General features: G+C 46.1%; 1 protein-coding gene across 1 annotated transcript in view; it reads left to right on the top strand.

The window, feature by feature from the left end:
* The window catches only part of RAB6B (RAB6B, member RAS oncogene family), a 65,938-nt gene that overhangs the window by 38,729 nt on the left and 6,662 nt on the right, over nt 1-20,547 (top strand). The window contains exons 3-7 of the mRNA XM_081910630.1: nt 8,947-9,000; nt 12,157-12,262; nt 16,301-16,412; nt 16,747-16,840; nt 18,153-18,219. Coding sequence (XP_081766756.1) covers nt 8,947-9,000; nt 12,157-12,262; nt 16,301-16,412; nt 16,747-16,840; nt 18,153-18,219 — 433 coding nt within the window. The remainder of the gene's footprint in view (nt 1-8,946; nt 9,001-12,156; nt 12,263-16,300; nt 16,413-16,746; nt 16,841-18,152; nt 18,220-20,547) is intronic.

The raw sequence follows: 20,547 nt of genomic DNA, 5'->3' as shown, positions 1-20,547 counted from the left end.
TGATTGGGAAGAAGGAATGACTATTGGAGTTTATATCTGAAGTGCAGAAAAACTAGTGCATGAATCTCCACACCACCATCCTTCACATATTTACTATTTAATTCAGAATGCCTGCAGAGGACCATATTTTGCCCATGTTTTAAATCTGAGCATTGCATTGGATGTCTGTTTCGTAAGACATCTTGATAAGGTCTGGCCTTGAAGGGCAAGGCATTATTATATATATTCTCGTTTAAACGTAGAAGGGAAAGCAGCGATGGGCCATTTGCAATGTTGAATGAGTTTCCTGCCCAATATCGGCCTGACATTTTTGCATCGCAAACTAATCAAAGCAGGAGTCTCTCGACGACTTGTGTTTGAAAATGCCTGTTCCTGTTGCTTAAGGAAGGTTAATGCAAAAAGAACTCTTGAACGGGGTCTTCAAACGGTTCCAGCTTAGGCTCATTTTGACGCTGATCTCATCTGGCAGGGATTTCACACACGAATTGTCGTGCTAGTCTGACTAATGCAGCATGTGTGTACCAGCAGTGGTGGCCAGACAAATGCCTCTAGGATGCTCATAAGCAGAGCCAGTTGACAATAGCCATTCCCTGCTGTTAATCTCCAGCATCTGGCATACATGTGAGCCCTGGCATATGAGCATATACATGAGTAAATGCACTAGATAGACACTAAAAGCTTTTTCGCTCATAGCCTTTGCCCTTAACCACTGTGTTACAGTGGATCTCACTGTGTGTTAGCTCCTTAAGGCTGCAGTCTAAATGCCACTAACCTGAGAATCGGTCCCATTAAATTCAGTAGGATTCACATCTGAATAGACCTGTTTAGGGCTGCACTGTAAGTTAGTAAGACTCATAATCTTTCCCCAGTTCCAGGACGTTTTTCAACAGTGAGGAAGCTTTAGAGACAGGATGCCTTGTTCTGGGATAGGGAGTTGGACAAGATGCTTCATTTGGTGCCTTTGAATTCTGAGTTTTGCAGAGAGATGCTGAGATTAGTTCTAGATGTCTGTGCGTTGACTGGTTCCTTCCCTGCTAGCTGACTCTGAGCTGGTATTTGGACTACAAATCAGCAACTGGGAAATCCAAAGTTTCATTTTAAAAGGGGGTGGGGAGGCTAAGCCTTTAAGATTGCAAAAATAATCTTAATATGTGCAGGTGATGCCTGGTGAAGTCTCCTGAAGACAAAAGAGGCCAAGATGGGGTGGACCCTCAGTGGCTGAACCATGTCCCATCTCCCCAATTAGCAGAAGGAAATTACTTATACTAAATGAAAAAATGTATAAGGAATTGCCTAATTTCTACACTATGCAGAACCTGGATGTTCTGGTTTCAGATTTTGAATATTTTCATATAAAGAGCTCTATGTTTGCTCTTCTGATGTGTATTTCCTTCAGGTGGGGAACCTCCAGCCCATGGGCCAAATTTCCCCCAACCAATGCATTCATTCACTTTATTTGTTTGCCATTCTCCTCCCCCCACCCACAAAATGCTCAAAGCAGCTTACAACAAAGGAATAGGGATACATTTCAAACAAACACTACAAAAACAATTTCATAATAACACAGCAAAACAAAAATATAACATATTAAAAACCCACATTTCAATACTATAAATATAATAAGATTACTTAAACAACATGCAGCATCCAATAACAAAAATAATAAGGAAGCTTTACAGTTCCATCTTAGTCCTAGAAACACCCCTCCCAGTCCCTCTCCCTTATAAGGTTTTCAAGGGCAAAGGTTGGGGTAGCTGGGAACACCCCTCCTATGGCCTACACCCATCTGCCCCACATCTGATGACATATGTGACGTCAGGTGTGGGGCAGGTAAGAGGAACAATCAGGAGTTTAACATACACTCTCAATTGTGCCTTGGCAAGCAGGACTCGTTGTGTGTCAATACCCCTCCCCCCCCAGAAATAAAGACACAGGAGACGTTGATTAAGTTAATTGGGCATGAAAAGGCCACAACTTTATTGATTAGAGAATTGAAGGTATTGGCCTTAGGCATTGGCACCTATCCACTACCCGGCATGGTGACCGGGATGGGTTAACACGAACCGTGGGGGGTCCTGTTGAAGTACGCCAACTAGGATCCCACGGGTGTCACCGCTCGGGGGCGTGCCGGAGGCCCTTACCTTCCCAGGTTTCGGACAAGACAACGCCCCCCGGAGTCCTTTACCGGACTACCCCTTTTCTTGGGGAAGGTGATGGCGTACCTTCCCCCCGATCCATTTGCATAACAATTGAACCCCCAGCCAATGCCTAACCGCCAATACTGAAGAAAGTTGTGACGTTTGCTACGAGGTAGGCGAAAAAACCAAAAGGCCGTAAGTTCGCCAACTTGGAAAAATTCCTACCAGGCCCCTTGCGGCGACCAACCGAAGTCCATAGCAAGGTCATATCTACCTAAGCTAACCTATACCTAAGGGTGGGTGGGATGGGAAAACCTCTCAGCTGGCCAGGAGTAAAGAGGGTGGTCCCTGGGCGTGCCTGGCCTTAAGTATGCCAAGGCCACGCCTCCCCCAGCCGGCCGATTGGCGGACGGGTGGAAGGCACGCCCAGGGCTTCCCCCAACTCTCGCGGGGGCAGCAGGCCAGCCCCCGCGCTTGGGGGAGGGGCAAGACCGCAACCCCCTCTCTTCCCCCATGGGGTCAGAAATGGCTTTGCGTGTCAATACCCCTCCCCCCCCAGAAATAAAGACACAGGAGACGTTGATTAAGTTAATTGGGCATGAAAAGGCCACAACTTTATTGATTAGAGAATTGAAGGTATTGGCCTTAGGCATTGGCACCTATCCACTACCCGGCATGGTGACCGGGATGGGTTAACACGAACCGTGGGGGGTCCTGTTGAAGTACGCCAACTAGGATCCCACGGGTGTCACCGCTCGGGGGCGTGCCGGAGGCCCTTACCTTCCCAGGTTTCGGACAAGACAACGCCCCCCGGAGTCCTTTACCGGACTACCCCTTTTCTTGGGGAAGGTGATGGCGTACCTTCCCCCCGATCCATTTGCATAACAATTGAACCCCCAGCCAATGCCTAACCGCCACCCGAGCGGAGCTCGCCGCCAATACCTTCAAACCTGCAACCAACTCCTAATCCCTGACATAATGTCATCCAACCAAATATCGCTTCCAGCATCAGAAAGATGCACACCATCCTTTCTATAGAGGGCCTCGTTGCTGAATTGAATGCCTGGGTGCCCTATGACGCACCCGCCCAGGGCTGCCACTCTACGTCCAACTGCCCGCTCTAAAACTTTCCTAGCCTTGTTGACCCCCACTGGGCTTGCACAATCCCGCCATGTCCTCCTCTCCAGCAACGAGGACCATAAAATAGTGATATTTGGATATGTTGCCACCAGCTCGGACAAATCGTCGAAAATGTTCCATCTCAGATCAATGGCTTTACGGTAAGCCAGATCATTCTCACCCAACTGAATCACCAGGGCATCGGGCGGCCCATCAACCGCAGCCCTCGCCATCACCACTGGTTTGAATTCACTCCAGCGCATCCCTCTACGCGCTATCCAAACCAGTTCCACGTTAGCAGGTAAACTCAGGTTGCTGCCCATTCCAGAACTCAAGGCACGATTCCTGGCCCAGTGAACAATACTGTGGCCCACCAACCAAATGCGCACTCTCCTGGAATCCAACTGAATCACCAGGGCATCGGGCGGCCCATCAACCGCGGCCCTCGCCATCACCACTGGTTTGAATTCACTCCAGCGCATCCCTCTACGCGCTATCCAAACCAGTTCCACGTTAGCAGGTAAACTCAAGTTGCTGCCCATTCCAGAACTCAAGGCACGATTCCTGGCCCAGTGAACAATACTGTGGCCCACCAACCAAATGCGCACTCTCCTGGGATCTGCAAGGTAAATGGACAGGGGAACAGAGGTCAGGGGTAGCAGTCCTAGTCATAAATTGTTTCTGACATAAGCCTTATACGCATTAGATTTCCACCTCCCCAATTCTTTTATCCTTTCGGTGGAAAGCCCCATGTGCACCGCTGCGGTGGCCGCTCCAATACGGAAGGAATGGGCTGCAAACTCGAGTGGCGGTAAACCACATGCCGACAATGCCGACCTCATCACCCTGGTGAATTGATGCCTAGTCAGGGGGGATCCATCTGCGTGCAACAGAAGTGGGCCGGGTCCTTTCGGCCTCAGGTACAAGAAACGCCGCGTATCCCTCACTGGACAGGGGCCTTTACTGTGAACTGCTGGGAGCCGAATTAGGGCCCCCTTGCCCTGCTGATCCGTCTTTGAGCTCCGCACCCGGACAATGAGGTCGTCTCCAGAGAGGGTCAGATCACTCATTAACACACCCCTCTGCGAGTGGGTGCCCCCTCCTTCGCAGGCCACCTCGCCCACGCGTAGAGCACCAAAGAAAGAGTAAAGAGGGTGGTCCCTGGGCGTGCCTGGCCTTAAGTATGCCAAGGCCACGCCTCCCCCAGCCGGCCGATTGGCGGACGGGTGGAAGGCACGCCCAGGGCTTCCCCCAACTCTCGCGGGGGCAGCAGGCCAGCCCCCGCGCTTGGGGGAGGGGCAAGACCGCAACCCCCTCTCTTCCCCCATGGGGTCAGAAATGGCTTTGTCAGTGCCAGTCAGCTGATTGGCACTGATAGCTCACCACTTTTAAGTCATCCATTTGCAGGCATGGTTTTGGATTTAAAATACACCTTCAAACTGACACTTTTCCTCTGCAGACCAGTGTACAGAGGAAAAGAGACAAAGCCAGGCTTGCTGTCAGCACCAATCAGCTGACTAGCACTGATAGCAAGCCCCTTTGAAATTATCACCAGGTGTCAAAATGACGTCAGGCAAGTCGGCAGCCCTGCCCACCTGTCAAAGTGGCCTAAAGTGGTAGAGAAGGTTATGATCTGCTAGTCAAATCCTGTTCCCCACAGCTGCCTTTAACCTGCTGTACGGAAGTGATGGCGAGCAAACGTGTCTAGCCTCTCTTCCTCCCATCCTCTTTCCACTTCAGCAGTGCAGAGGAATGATTTAGTTTCATTCTTATCCATCTCCCATTGGCCTTCCACAGCCCTTTTGTTGTTGTGTTTCTCTTCCCCTCTTTTCAAGTGTCTGCTACCACTGAGCTTCAGGGGTCTTCAAATTCAAAAGGTTATTTGCTTTTCTGATGGGAGTTGCGTGGTGCAGGATACTGGGCTTAATTGGCTTCCTGGCTTCCACACATCTTTCTTTCTTAAATCCCACTCAATCCCCCTTCAGACAGCGGTGAAGCAAATCAATACAAGGACCCCTGAAGCCCTTTCCTTGCTCTCTGGAATCGCAGGCCCTCAGTGCTCCTACCAGAGAGCATTTTCTCCATCATCTGAGCACTCTCAGAGCATTCGCAGGGAAAATGGGTTGATTAAAAGTAAAGCTGGGATCCCCAAGAATCCAAATTCAGTACAATCCACCCACAGATTTTTAGATTCCAGCTCTCCTGTATCTTCCAAGGCTCTGTTCGGATCTGGCTTCAGAATGGGGGATTAGGGCAGCTTCCCCAGATGTTTTGGATCACAACTCCTTTCAGCCCTAGCCAGCCTGGGCAATAGTTGGGTGATGGGGACTGTAGTGTAAAATATTTGTAAAGCATCAGCCTGAGGAAGGGTGCGTTAGGGACTTCCTTAAGTTTCAAGGAGGATATCTTCCTTCTGCTGTTTATACACTTGTCACATTGTCCTTCTCTCTTCTTTCTGTTTGGTTTTCACTAAAGGTTTGAGATATATTTTATTGATTTTATAGTAAAATAGCATTGATCAATTCCAGCAAAACCCTGTAAAGTCTTAATATACTTATACCAGTCACATATAAGAAAACAAATTGAGTGAGGGCAGGGTGGAATAGCTGAATCAGTGACTACATCGCCAAGGCTTCAGCTATCCATGACAGCCTCTTGTGAATAAGCCCAGAGTCTTAGATTCACATCACTTCTGTTTACATGGCTGATATATGGGGACCGTACTTTCTCAAAATGATTGGTTTTTTTGCTTGGCCTTCTGTGTTGTAGATGCTCAGAAAGAGCCATATCCCAAACCTTCTGTTGCCATCTTGTCAGAGATAGTCCTTTGAGGAGGCAATCTCTCAATGGGCGGCAGGGTGAACAGCATGGCAGTTAGATCTTTTATATAAGGGGAAGTTCTAGATTGGTGTCTATCAAGTCCTGATAATATGGATGTTCTAGACACTGATCTAGACCCTCCTCTTATATATCAAGGTCTAACTGCCATGCTGCTCATCGCTCGTATTATCAGGCACCAAAGTCAAATTTTTGTCCTCTATTAGAATGTAAATAAGACAAGCATTAATATTTAGGTGAGAGAATGTGCAGCTACCCAGTATTCATGCTGACCAGACTAACTGTTGCCATGGAAGCTTGTCGAAGTCGAGCTAGGCAAGCACTGAGCACCTTGAAATGCAACTCCATTTGCCTGGGATAGATTTGCAGCAGTGGGCAGAAGGTCTAAGAAGCAGGAATGTAACCCTTTTGGCCTCGACTTCTCATGCTGTTCCCCTCACCCCACTCTCAGTTGTGTAGAAATTGGCAGTTTCACCTTTGTTTTCCCTCTCTAATTTGCTGTGCCAAAATGTAGCTTTTCAACAGCAACAAAGGACAGGGATGGAATGAGGTGGGATGCTGTGGCTGCTGTACATATGTAGATGTGCAGAAATTTGGATTCCATCTGTTTGCTTTTTCTGCTGTGACACTTGTAATTGAGAAGGCGCTCCCAGATGTCTGAATTGGACCGCTCAGCAGCACATAACCGAGTGTGGTTTTGACAGTAGAAGATGGATAGATTCTCTTATTTTCGCATTCCCAAGCACTTAGCCGAGCTCGGCTGAGTGTGCAGGGCTAACTATATAGACTCTATAGAGCCAGTGCTGCATTGCTTTTTAAATATTGGCCAGTTCCCTCCGGAGAGGATGCCCCCTAGCAGACTGCAGCACATACTGTTTGATTAATCAACTAAAGCCAGCAGCAGATGTGACTTGAAATCCAAACTCCCAGAGCTGTGAGTGTTTCAATGGCTGAGCTCTGGAGACAGCTCCTTTTAATTACAATGGTCAGCTCTGCAGCCATGGGGCACAAGAGCTCATCTGTAATATGCCCTGCTGGAATTTCCGTCCTTGGTTGGAAACCAATGTAAACCTGGGTAGTAAAAAGGGGCTAGCATTTATATACCATGCAAAACCACAATGAGATTTTTCACCCAATTTGCCATGCTGGGTACATTTTAGAGCAAAGTATCCCTTAGTGTGTCAGCAACACTATTCATTAATCGCCGTGGCTGTTCAGAGGTCCCTCATATCTCTCAGTAAAACAACACCGCCTTCACCACTAATGATATTGTAGTTCAGAGGTAAGGCAAGTTATTTTATTTTATTGAATTGAATTTATTCATTTGTTTGTTGTCCATTAGAAAACAAGTTAGCCTTAAAAAGTCAAAATATAAATAATACCAGTAGTTTGAAAAGATACATTGATTTGAAGTACTCATTTTTATATCCTTAAGATATCAATGACTTCCATTCTTCTCTTTCCATGGTTCATTTTACATATCATAAATCCCTGTATATTTTACAAAAAAAATACTTTAAATTGTAAAACAGAAAATTTAATAAAAATTATGTACACCGAAAATATACACTGTGAAATTAATTTACACATTAAAATACATGCCAACTTAATCTAGAAAGACTTGCCTAAGCAAAACCAAAAAAGTTTTGATCCTGTGCCACAAAACAGAACATCGAGGGTGTCTGACTAATGCCAATAGGCAGGGAATTCCAGACTGTAAGTGCTGCTGTGCTAAAAGATTGATTCCTTACAAGTGCAGAACCAATATTATGTGACATTTGTAAAAGTTCCAGTTCTGTACATTGGAGTGGTTGAGTGGAAGGCGATTCTTCAAGTAAACTGGTTCCAAGCTGGCATAGTCCCTGACCTAGCTAGAGCTGATGGGAGTTGGTGTTTAAGAACATCCAGATGGTCTGATTTCCCCACCACTGTTTCAGCCTATGCATTCATTCCTGGATGACATTCCAGTGTTCTAGAGTTCCAGTTCTATGGAAACACAGAGAAAATACCAAAAACATCTATGGTGGGAAAGCCCTTTTGGCTCTCTGTCAACTCTTGGAGAACTGTGAATAGTCGGTGTGGCAAAATAATTTTTTTAAAAGGATGTTCAAATATTGGTGCCATTGCTTATTACATTTGAGTAAGGCAGAAGCCTAGGAAACGGGGAAGCTTGTGAATGGCACTCTGTATGGCAGAGAAATGGTGGTAAGGCTGTACAGAAACACGTTGTGCACCATGACTGTTGTTGTATTTAAAATCAGTGCAAGGGAGCTGAGAGGGCCACCATCAGGGCTCACCCATTTTCCTCATGCAGTGGCTCTAGAAAGCATGTTTCAGAGCAGTTTCCCCCTTGCCCCACTCCTTCCCCAAGAAAAAACCCGTTCTCTAGCAAAAGATCAGAAGAAATGGCAATCTGGAGGAAAACCTGAATTGCTGTTTGCTCCAGTTGAGTGCTAAAAAAGTGGTTTACCCTGGGGGAAAGCAGCAGGAGAAGAGGAAGCATGGATAAGCCCTCAGTCCACTAGAACAACTTCACTGAGCACATGTGAGATGGGATCTGAAAGATGGTGCAACTAGCACTACCAACACCAAGCAAACTTTGGACCCCTATTTCTTGGAATGGCAACTTCCCATGCAACACGGCAATGCAATTGAAACTGAAGGGACCTTCTGAAGCAGTCTGTTCCATGGCATGAAGACGGGGTCTACCATTTAAAGGTAGACAAATCCCTCTCAAGTCACTGAGAGCTCTTGAAGTGGTTCTGTGGACACCAGTCACTGTGTAATTTTAAAAATTATTTTGTTCCAGACTATCTACTAATTCTTATGCCGTTCCTCTTTTTTTATATAGGCTACAATTGGAATTGACTTCTTATCTAAAACCATGTACTTGGAAGACCGGACAGTAAGTGCCAGGAGTTGCTGAGGACCTGACATTCCCAAGCTACGTATTCAGTCAGAAGTAATGGGCGAACGCAGAGGGGACTTTTTGAACCAAACCCATGTTCTGATTTGCCCAAACTGATAAGGGAGTAATCTGCCTCTGCTCTTTCATATCTGCATGCTGCCTTACTTTTCCCAGAGCATCATGTCAAAAATGGGTGTTTTAAGGAGGGTTGGAGTCAGACATTTCTGCATGGGGCTTGTCCTTGTCCGTCATAATATTCTATAGATAACATGCTCTCAGATGTGTGAAGAGGAGCTGGAACTAATATAAAACAGTTTTATATTATATATATTAGCTGGCCACAAGTCTCATGTATTTTTGGCCACGATACCTTACCGTAATTTATTCCCGGCCACCAGCCCAGCTAAATCAGAGTTCAGAGGCTTGAAGCTACACTGATAAACTGTCATACTGATGGCTGAGGCTTTGTACGTGTTGCCAGCTTCAAATGCAGCTTTTTCTCAATTTGGAATGGGAAAATGAATCAAAATGCAGTATTTTCAGAGAAATGACAGCATACATACAGGATATTGCACCATACATGCAGGATTGTAGCTAACATTGTGTGCACTGAGCACACTGGGACATAGAGTAGCATGCAGGCAAGAGTTCATGTACATTAGCTCCATCCTAGTTCTGAGCAGCGAGACTAAGCTGTCCCACCCCTCATTTGCCCTCATGCCCCCATCCTGGAGGTTTTCAACCTTACTATTTCCAGAGAACACTTTTTCATACTGAAGCACTTCTTGTTTTCTTCCATCACTTTGGCAGAGCCTGGTGATCTAATTTCAGGCGCACTCTTTATTGCCTCAGACGGGCCAGACAGGAAAGGGGTTGCACCACTTACCAGGGCTTTCTGCATTTATCCAGCTACCCCTGTATTGTCTACTCTGACCGCCATAGCTCACCAGGCAGAGAGGGTGTGATTTTGTGCTGTTTCCCTTATAAGCCAGGAACGTGCAGCCACAGTGGGCCTGCTTTCTCTCCTTTGAGCCAGGAAGTTTGTGACTAGCAGTCTCTTCAAGGACAGGCAATCATCCTCTCTGCTAGGAAGACCTTCCTAAGTGCCTGCATTTTGCCATTTCTCTTGTTTTCTCGGAAATGGCATTGGAAGGGGGGGGGGAACCCACTGTAAAACAAAAAAGGTCTTGATTTATAGATTTTGGGGGGACTTTGTGCAAGGATAACCCAATGTCAGTGCAGATGGGAGTTGGCTCTAATGAGAGGGGGAAGCGGCAGCTGCTGCATTAATAAGTAGCAGCTAACTATCTCTTGCAGTGTTAATGTACTCTCCAACATCCATCTCAGGCCTAATGGGTTGTTTCCAAGCCTTTCCAATTGCTCTAATGAAAGCCACAGGCTGAGTGATTTAGGGACGTGGGGGGTGGAGAGATGAAGCCGCACTGGTAGATTTCCCTAGGCCTTCCATGGGTTTGTTTCTGACCCAGCAGCAGAAATAGAAACAGGTCTCTTCATTTACCTCATCTCTTCCCCAAAAGATATCCAAAATCAGTTGTGTGTGATTTGGAACTGAGGCAAAATACTGAAGCCAAATGAACTGCGGAGTAGATTACAAGCAACCAAACCAATTTTGTCCAAGAAGGCACCTTAGTCTTTTGCACACCTCTTTTTCTCACCCTCAATGCAGAATTTGATGGGTGTTAATGCAAATTTCGTGGCCTCAGATGCCCCTCAAAAATCCAGTCCATGTGGCTGAAGGCCTTTCCACATCGGAAAGGTTCCAAAACATTCCAGATTCCAGAAGCCTTCCAAGATACTATGGAAATACAAGCTTTAAATCCTTTTCTGGCAGCCTCAACAGAAAGGCCATGAAGGATGAAAGTATAGGACTCAGCTGTGTCCCATGTGGCTGAGCCTTAGACCTGGAATTGTAGAAGGAAATTTAGACTACACTTTTCAAAACTCCAGAGTAGCCCATGGGCTGGAAACGTGCAGTGTAGGCAGGACCCACTTTCGAGGTCCGCCAACTAGAGCCAAGTGCAAAATGGTCAGAAGGGTGCAGCCAATCACACACTGTGTCCCACCAGGAGCCATACACTAGAACGACCTGCGTATACATGATGGGGGTCTACAGCTGAGTGGCTTCAGATCAGGAATTCTAACAGCTTAATTTTGAAAGAAGAAGAAATATTTTTTGTTATTATCGTTCTTAAACAATTGGGAGTCAGCAACCCTTGTTAGATCTACTGTCAGTTGTATCTTTTTGTAGTGGATGCAACCTGCCATTGGTTGTTTTTTCCTTATTAGTGAAGCAGGGTTGTGTCCCCTTAGTGAGACTAGTGTGGCCTACTCCAAAGATTTGATGAAACCACCCCATAGTTGTTACTCTTTCCCATTTTCCCTTTGATCTACATCTCAGTAGCCTTTTGCCTCCTTTTACTGCACTCTTCCTTTTGTTCACGAGACTCCCAGATATGCTTTACAAAAGAGCCTTTTTCAGGTGCTCAAAGTACGTAGGTATACTGAGTACACATGACGGGGATATCAGAGCAAATACAGCTGTGCCGTCTATGGGACTGTCCCTACCCATTCCATCAAATGTGCATAGAGGTCCGAAGCAGGGCCTGCTAGGTTTGTTTTTTCCAGGTGTTACCTTTACTTGCCCCCAAATCTGTTGTCATATGTTATGCTAGGTGGAGGACAGGCAGGTGTGGCTTGGGCTGGAAAAGCCTTGTGGGCCAGGTTAGGACCTCTTACAGGACTAAGTAGGCTTGCAGGCCACCACTAGTTTATAGGCTGCCTCTGATATCATAGTGACATGGGTTTGGGAGTAAGAGGAAGCCAGGATCTAGCCCACCAGCTGGATCCAGTTCCCCAACCATGATTTATGCCCACCTTGGAAGGGCTAGCCTATACACCATGCTGGATTACATGGTCATTTCTCCACACCTCATATAATCAGAAAGCTAGAATAAAGAATGAAGAGCAATCAGTTGTTGCTGTTTTATTAAAAATGACAACTCTCAGGGGACATAACAGATAATGGATGCTCCCTCTGTTCATCGTTCAGCCTTCCGACTTCCTGTGTTTAATGGCTGTTTCTTCTCCTAACTGTATGTCTCTCTGCCGCTCTTCCCGATCCCGTCTCGGCAGGTGCGGTTGCAGCTCTGGGACACAGCCGGCCAGGAGAGATTCCGAAGCTTGATCCCCAGCTACATTCGAGACTCAACAGTAGCCGTGGTGGTCTATGACATCACAAGTGAGTTACAGGCTTGGAGGCGCTGGACTGTGGGGCAAGCATGGGAAGACCTTGTATCTGCCCATTGCTGCTCAATATCATCTGCTAAGGACTATCTGTTGTATGGGCTCAGTGTAAGATGTAACAAACGGATAAACCACTGCTACCCTGTACAGTGGTGGTACCTCAGGTTACATATGCTTCAGGTTACAGACTCCGCTAACCCAGAAATAGTGCTTCAGGTTAAGAACTTTGCTTCAGGATGAGAACAGAAATCAGGCTCCGGCGGCGCAGCGGCAGCAGGAGGCCCCATTAGCTACAGTGGTGCTTCAGGTTAAGAACAGTTTCAAGTTAAGTACGGCTCTCCAGAACAATTAAGTACTTAACCCGAGGTACCACTGTACTGTACTGTACTGACACACACACACACACAGTCTCTCTGCACCATGGTAGAACCTTCCATTCTGAAGGAGTTGCCCCTGTCCTGCAGAAGTTTACATGAAGAAACCTGTTCTGCTGTCTTGTAAACAATCGCCAAATGAAATGCATGTTGTACTAAGCAAACTAGTTAACTTACGATTGCTTAAATGTTAGTTATTTTAGATGATGGATAGATAGAGGGACGCAGGCGGCGCTGTGGTTTAAACCACTGAGCTTCTTGGGCTTGCCGATTGGAAGGTTGGCGGTTTGAATCCCCGCAATGGAGTGAGCTCCCGTTGCTCTGTCCCAGCTCCTGCCAACCTAGCAGTTTGAAAGCACGCCAGTGTAAGTAGATAAATAGGTACTGCTGTGGCAGGAACATAAACGGTGTTTCCATGTGCTCTGGTTTCTGTCACAGTGTTCCGTTGCGCCAGAAGCGGTTTAGTCATGCTGGCCACATGACCTGGAAAGCTGTCTGTGGGCAAAACCAGCTCCCTCGGCCTGAAGGGGAAATGAGCGCCACAGCCCCATAGTCACCTTTGACTGGACTTAACCATCCAGGAGTCCTTTACCTTTTTAGATAGATAGATAGATAGATAGATAGATAGATAGATAGATAGATAGATAGATAGATAGATAGATGGATGTACACCTGTAGGAGGATGCAAGGGCTAGGCTTTGTTTGAAGGCCATCCAAAGACCTCTAGGAGCATCTTTTAAAGAGTGTTTTGAACAAAGACTATTCAGTCCACCAGATTGTGCCCAACAGTGGCCAGACTAATGCTCCTGGGAGCTTCCATGCCAAGCATAAGACCTTAACTTTCTATATGTTGGTTCCTACCTGATAAATAAGGATGTTGTTGTTTTTAAGAAGAGATACTACCTCCTATTATGTACACAATAACTCAGGTTGCCAAACCAGTTATTTTATGAATAGGCTGAAATGAGTGGGACCAGTGGCAGAGTGTTGCAGTGTGGTATGCCCATGGTTCAGGATACCAAATGGACTTCATGCCATTCCCCCTTCCCTGCTGATTTTTTGTTTTCCCTTCCCAACAGCCTCTCGGCATTCCAAGACCTCTAAGCACCGACAGAGCAATCCAAGCCCTGGCTGGGGTGTAGCAGAGTGACGAGACCACACCACATTCACAAACCTGTTGCTTACCTGTCTGGGATGCTAAGTGGAGGGCATGCAAAAGCTGGGGGCAGCCTGGAGCTGGCCTGGAAATCAGGTCCAGATCACACCTGAGGCCGTTAAGTGACAGCAGCGGGATTGGCTCAGGATCCACGCGATCCTGGGTTGCCTCAGCTCCTCCGCACCCCCAGAATGGCTCTTTCAGGGCTTTCCATGGGATTCTGACAGGTCGCCAGCACCAGATCTACCTCCCTACACTTTTTGGCAGGTGGAACAGGGAGCTTTGTGTTGGCAGGACTGTTCCAAATGGAGGGCTACCCCTGCTGTGTCCATACACAAACCTAGCACAGTGGGTTGGGGGGTTGGATAGCACCCTTGGCCCTCATTGGGCTGTTTGGGGGGTGGGTAAGCTAGGCAAGGGACGTGGGTGGTGCTGTGGATTAAACCACAGAGCCTAGGACTTGCCGATCAGAAGGTCGCGGTTCGAATCCCTGCGATGGTGTGAGCTCCCGTTGCTCGGTCCCTGCTCCTGCCCACCTAGCAGTTCGAAAGCACATCAAAGTGCAAGTAGATAAACAGGTACCGCTCCGGCGGGAAGGTAAACGGCGTTTCCGTGCACTGCTCTGGTTCACCAGAAGTGGCTTAGTCATGCTGGCCACATGACCTGGAAGCTGTCTGTGGACAAACGCCGGCTCCCCCGGCCAGTAAAGCGAGATGAGCGCCGGAACCCCAGAGTCAGTCATGACTGGACCTAATGGTCAAGGGTCCCTTTACCTTTACCTTTAAGCTAGGCAAGGTGGGAGGAAGTGACTGGCCTGAGATCAACCAGGAAACTACATGACCGAGGATTTGAATCTAGGACTTTGCAGCAGTAATCAGACACTGACCCAGCCTTAGCCAACCAGGTGCCCTCCAGAGGTTTTGAAACACGAGTCTCATCAGACATGACCATTAGCTGGTGCTCCAGCCCTTGGACCACATTGGGTCTCATGCAGCACTCAGATCCTCACTTCTGAGGAATCTAATGCCTCCTCGGTAAAGGAGCCACTGAGCAAAATATTTCAAGCCTTTCTGAAGCCCGACTCTGACAAGAACACTCTGACCTTTTCTGCAGCCACCTCTCGCTGTTTGCTGTGACTTACCATGTTCTTTATTGCAATTAATGTAAGAGGAAATGAAAAGTGACAGAAAAGTGGATCTGCTTCCCTCTGGTGGCCCCTGCTGGCTCAGGCAGCCGAAGCCGTCGCAGAGGGGTCAGACCTACGCAGGCGGCTGAGTCTGAGCCGAGTGGCTCATTTAAAATGTTCCTGTTTAATGGATTGCCTATGCTCCGGTTGCTATAGCTACACTAAACTCTGCCTCTAATTGGCAGCAGATTCTCCTGGCAAAATGCAAGGAAGGGGCAGGCAAAAAGCAGCGTGTGGATGCCTCCCGTCACAGTTTGCGAGCCGGGGGGGGGGGGCGGGAATCAGTTGAAAGTGCTGCCAATGAGATGCGCAGTCAGAGAGCCATCTGTGGATAGGAGGCATGGCTTCTTTATTTATCTAAATTATTATTTGTATGCTGCTTTTCACTTCACAGAAACACCAAAGCAATTGACAGAACAATAAAGCTGCCGACAGCATAAAACGAAATAGAACACTAAGTAAAACAGGGATGGGGAACCTGTGGCTCGGCAGATGCAGTTGAACGTCACCTCCTCCCAGCATGGCCAGTTATGAGGGATGATCCCAGCAATATCTGGGTGGCCACAGGTTCCCCACTCCTGCAATAGAACAACAGTAAAATTTCATTAACAGTTACAGTAACCAGAGATGCCAGGAGCTGGTATTAACAGGCAGTAAAAGCCTGGATGCAGATACATCTTTGGGTAGGATTCTCTTCAGTAGATGCCCTGACAGTGCTGGTTCCATTCTGCTGCAGTTTGGTTTCTGCCAAATACTACATTATTTGTCTTGCTGTCCACTATTTAACATGTAATATAAGTTATGTAACTATTGATTGATTGATACTTATTCAAAGATATACAAAAATACATACCCATTACAAATTATTATTTTTTAATAATATGCTGGAAAAAACCAGCTATTTAGTCTATAAGAGAACAAAGTCAGAAGGAAGAAAAGATAAGGAAAGGATAAACCTAAAAAGAGAAAAGGTTGTGTAATGATGTTAATTACATACATTTCAACATAAAGGAAATGTCAAAAGAGCATTAAAAAGAACCTCCAATTAATTACATATCATTTGCAAACTTCCACACACAAAACCCCCAATTATGCAAAAAATTGTCATTGTATTTGCTTGAATGATTTCCATTCCTGACTACAGACAAAAGTGAGCTGCAATAATTTCTGCTTCCTTTTCTGTTTTCACTGGAATTCTCCAGCATCCCTTCATGTCAGAAGTCTTGCTTATTTTAAAAGTATCAGAATCTGTCGCCCGTTTTGGAGGACTGGTCTTTGTCTTATACCCACCTTCCTTGTTTTTGTTCTCCCTTGTAGATCTCAACTCCTTCCAGCAGACATCCAAATGGATTGATGATGTCAGAACAGAAAGAGGAAGTGATGTCATCATCATGTTAGTGGGCAACAAAACAGACCTTGCTGATAAGAGGTAAATGCATATAATGAGGAAGAGGGGGAGGACTATTAATTTCCGGTAGAGAAGGTTAAACTTCTTAGACACACGAGAAACCTGCAAAAGGGCAATAAGCCACATACTGTAGAGATGCTCCATTGTCTACTGTTGCCATAGGAACAGATCTCCTAGAGTGACAACTCCTGTTTTATTGACCCTTTCTGAATCCCTTGTGCATCGTTAAGAATGAGGGCACAGCTTGGTGCCATTATTACAACTTCACTTTTCGAGCCACAACCCATTTCCCTACTCTTTTGCAGCTGCATTGAGACAGTTACCATTTCCCCCTCTTCTGTGTGTCTGACCCTAGGCAGATAACAATTGAAGAAGGGGAACAGAGAGCTAAAGAACTGAATGTCATGTTTATTGAGACAAGTGCGAAGACAGGATACAATGTAAAACAGGTAAGGTGCCTTTGTTCCTGGGTGAGGAGGAGAGCGTGATCCAGTTTGTGTGCTACAGACTCCTGCATGGCACATGCAGATTGGATGAAACATGCATTTTTCACACACAAATGGGGTACAAGAATCTGTTTTATCATTGTTGCTAGCAATCTGACAATCATCAGAGAAGCTGAAGGAAGTCTAAAAAGTATCAAATTTGTGAAAATCTGTGAAAATTTGGCATAATTGTATTTTTGTATTGGAAAATAATAAAAATTATTTTAAAAAAAATCATTGTTGCTAGCAAGCTAGATTATCCTGATTTAGGGAGAAATGTCATGTATCAAGAAGCCCTAGGTGGCAACAGAATATAATTGTACAATACCATGGTGAGCATTTACAGCCCGTTAAGTCTGTGCAGAGTTCATTTTCCTTTGATTTCTCTCCAGGAACTTCGGCTGCAAACCAGTTGCTCCTCAAGGTCAAACGAGATGTGACCTGCATAGCAGATTGGAAAAATAAATGAATAACCAATATGGGAGAGGGACTAGCCAACTGGGGCTGTGGCATGGGGGAGGAAGGGAGGCCTTTAACCTATTGCCTCTGCCGTGGTCATGATCAGAACTGCCTCCTGCACAATAGGAGCTTTCTTCCCAATGTGACTAGCACGTGTTGGGGCAAGTCCAATCATGACCATGGCAGAATCAAAGGGTTAAAAGGCTCCCTTGACACCGAGCCCCAATCTGGCTGCTCCTTCTCCCATATTGGTACTGTTAAATCTCGGTTCTTGAACGGCTCCGTTTTGGCTCCCAAACCTGTAAACCTCAAAGTATGTTCCAGTTTTCGAATGTTTTTCGGAAGCCAAACATCCAACGCGGGTTCCGCTTGAGTACAGGAAGCTCTTGCAACCAATTGGAAGCCGCACCTCGGTTTTCTAAAATTTTGGAAGCTGAACGGGCTTCCGGAACGGATTACGTTCGACAACCAAGGTTTGACTGCAATTGGTCTTCAAGTCATCCTGTTTCACATGGCTGGAAGTTGGAATTATACGTCATAGCAACCATTGTTTTCAGAGGCACAAGGGAACAGCTTCCCCTTTCTACTGATAGTAACCAGTCTGAGTAGCTCCAGGTCTGGTTCGCTTGGGCAGATGTATAAATGGAAGAAAGCTTGGGGCTTACTTAACTCATGTCACACATACTGTAACTATTTTTGCTACTGTTCTCAGTTGCATATTAGATGTAAACTAGAAAGAACTAATGATTTATTCTCTTGCTCCCTCACCCATCCTTCTGCCTGCCTTTGTTGCTGTACACTCTGCACGCTGCTTTAGCTCTTCCGACGCGTCGCCTCTGCTCTGCCAGGGATGGAGAGTGTCCAAGAGAAGAGCAAAGAAGGGAGTATCCTTTCTTGATTAACAATCATTGTTCCTCAAGCAACCATTCCCATTTGAAATCTTACAGGTAGGGGATTGGGGGAAAAGTTTGGTTCAGTTCCCATTTGAAGCCAAATCTATCAAATTCCGAAACAATGTCAGAACCAGAAAACACAGCCATCCTTCAAATTTTGCCCTTATCTGAATGCAGTTCCCCAACCAATGTTTACAAAAAATGCATATATTAGGGAGAAAGGTGCACAAAAATGAATATACTAATAAAAATAACATACTGACGTGCATTAGATTAGAAGTCACTTACAAAAATGTGTACACAAATCAAAACTGCATGCATAGCTCCTTATCCCTTTAATGTCCACTCTAATGAGAGTTGCATGTTTTCAGAAAATCTTCATCAGTGATGGAAATAGTTCAGATTGCTTTGCTTGTTTTTTTCCTATTGGGAAAAGCTGGGATTATGCAAGCCATGTCCCATCACTACTTCACATTGTGTCTAAATGACTTCTCAGCCTTGCCCTAGAAGAATGTCCGAGGTCAAATGCAAGAACCCACCAGCTATTTCCTTCCTGTTGCGATAGTTCTTCAAGACACAAATGGCCTTGTTAAACTAAACCCAGAATCCCCATTCTCCAATTATGGAATGAGCACACAAAAGGAAAGCATCAGCATAGAGCAGTACTAATGAATATGGTCCAATTAAGTGTTATTTATTACAGAGAAGTTCATGGTTTCTAAATTAAACACAGCAGTAATGGCTTCCTCTGCCTCTGAAGCTGGCAGGAAATAAAGAATAATGGTTACACAGGGAATGTTTGCCAAACAATGACAGCTCATGCCATGTCCCCAGATGTTCCCTTGCATAGGTTATGCAGGAGGCCCGCAGAATTATCCCTTCTGCCCTGAATAGCCATTTTTCACTACTAACAGTGTGATTTAGAAATGATCTTGATGAGAGTCCCAATGAGGCCCAGAAACAGAGGATGAGTGATGACATCAACTTCATTTTAAAAGAGCTTTAAAAAAACACCTTATTTTGCATCCAATAGACTGCTGTGTGCTTGCTCCTGGGTTCTCATTTAATCTTTTGCCATTTGCTGGTAGATGTGAATTACGCTTCCTTGGTTCTCACACTGGTCCCCTTTTTAATGGCCATCAATCATTTTGAAGGGCCCCAAATCAAGAAGAATGTTTGTGTGCTTATCGTTCTCACTAATTTGTAAATTTCATAATCTTGACCATTTCCTACATTTTTTATTTATTTCCAATGATAACACAAACCTGGTAAGTAGATTTTTCTAAAAAATGTAGGAGCTTCTTTCACATTCTGCACTAGGCTCTTTTCTTCAGGATATGGGATGATGAGTCCCCCCCCCCCCCACACACACACACTTTTGAGCAACCTGTGTGAGTGAGATTTCACATGTGGGAAGTTTTCTGTACCCCCTTGTCCCCTTAGCTAGCTCATGTGCCTTGCATCCCCCCACTCCCTGCCATCTAGACCAACAATCTTGGGTATTCATCTACATCTTTTGTATGCCCCACGTAACATAATGTTCTCTATGCAGCTTACATGACAGATAATTTAAACACAAAACTGCCTATATACCCCCTTTAAACTCTGGGGTTGCACGCTCATCTCGCTCTATAGGCCGAGGGAGCCGGTATTTGTCCGCAGACAGCTTCCGGGTCATGTGGCCAGCATAACTAAGCCGCTTCTGGTGAACCAGAGCAGCGCACGGAAACTTCGTTTACCTTCCCGCCAGAGTGGTACCTATTTATCTGCTTGCACTTTGACGTGTTTTCGAACTGCTAGGTGGGCAGGAGCAGGGACTGAGTAACGGGAGCTCACCGCGTCGCGGGGATTTGAACCGCTGACCTTCTGATCGGCAAGCCCTAGGCTCAGTGGTTTAGACCACAGCGCCACCGCGTCCCCCTTTAGGTATCCCTAAATTCAGGTAGCGGCAGAAAACAAGACATCACAGCAGAAAGATATGTGCAGCCAAAGACTAGAGAATATCCGTAGTCTTATCAACCTTATACTGAGACCATTGGTCTTCCCAGCTTCCTGGCAGGGTCTTTCCAGGGTTTCAAACCGGAGAGACGCCTACGTGGAGATGGCAAGAATTGAACCTGGGGCCTTCTGCATGCAAGGCAGATGCTTTACCACTGAGCTATGGCCCTTTCCCTCTTCCCAGGCCAATTTAGACAAGCTGCAGTTAGGGACCGAACAATCTCACTCTTGGTGAGGAGGGAATGGAGAAACTCTCATATCTGAACACTTATAGCAAAAAACCTCCATTCCCATAAACCACAACAGGGAGGAAGAGTTCAG

The sequence above is a fragment of the Podarcis melisellensis genome (assembly GCF_964234715.1).
Source record: "Podarcis melisellensis genome assembly, chromosome: 5".
NCBI classification, from domain to species: Eukaryota; Metazoa; Chordata; class Lepidosauria; order Squamata; family Lacertidae; genus Podarcis; species Podarcis melisellensis.
Note: the sequence above shows the minus strand (reverse complement) of the source record. Positions and strands in the feature narration are given on the sequence as shown.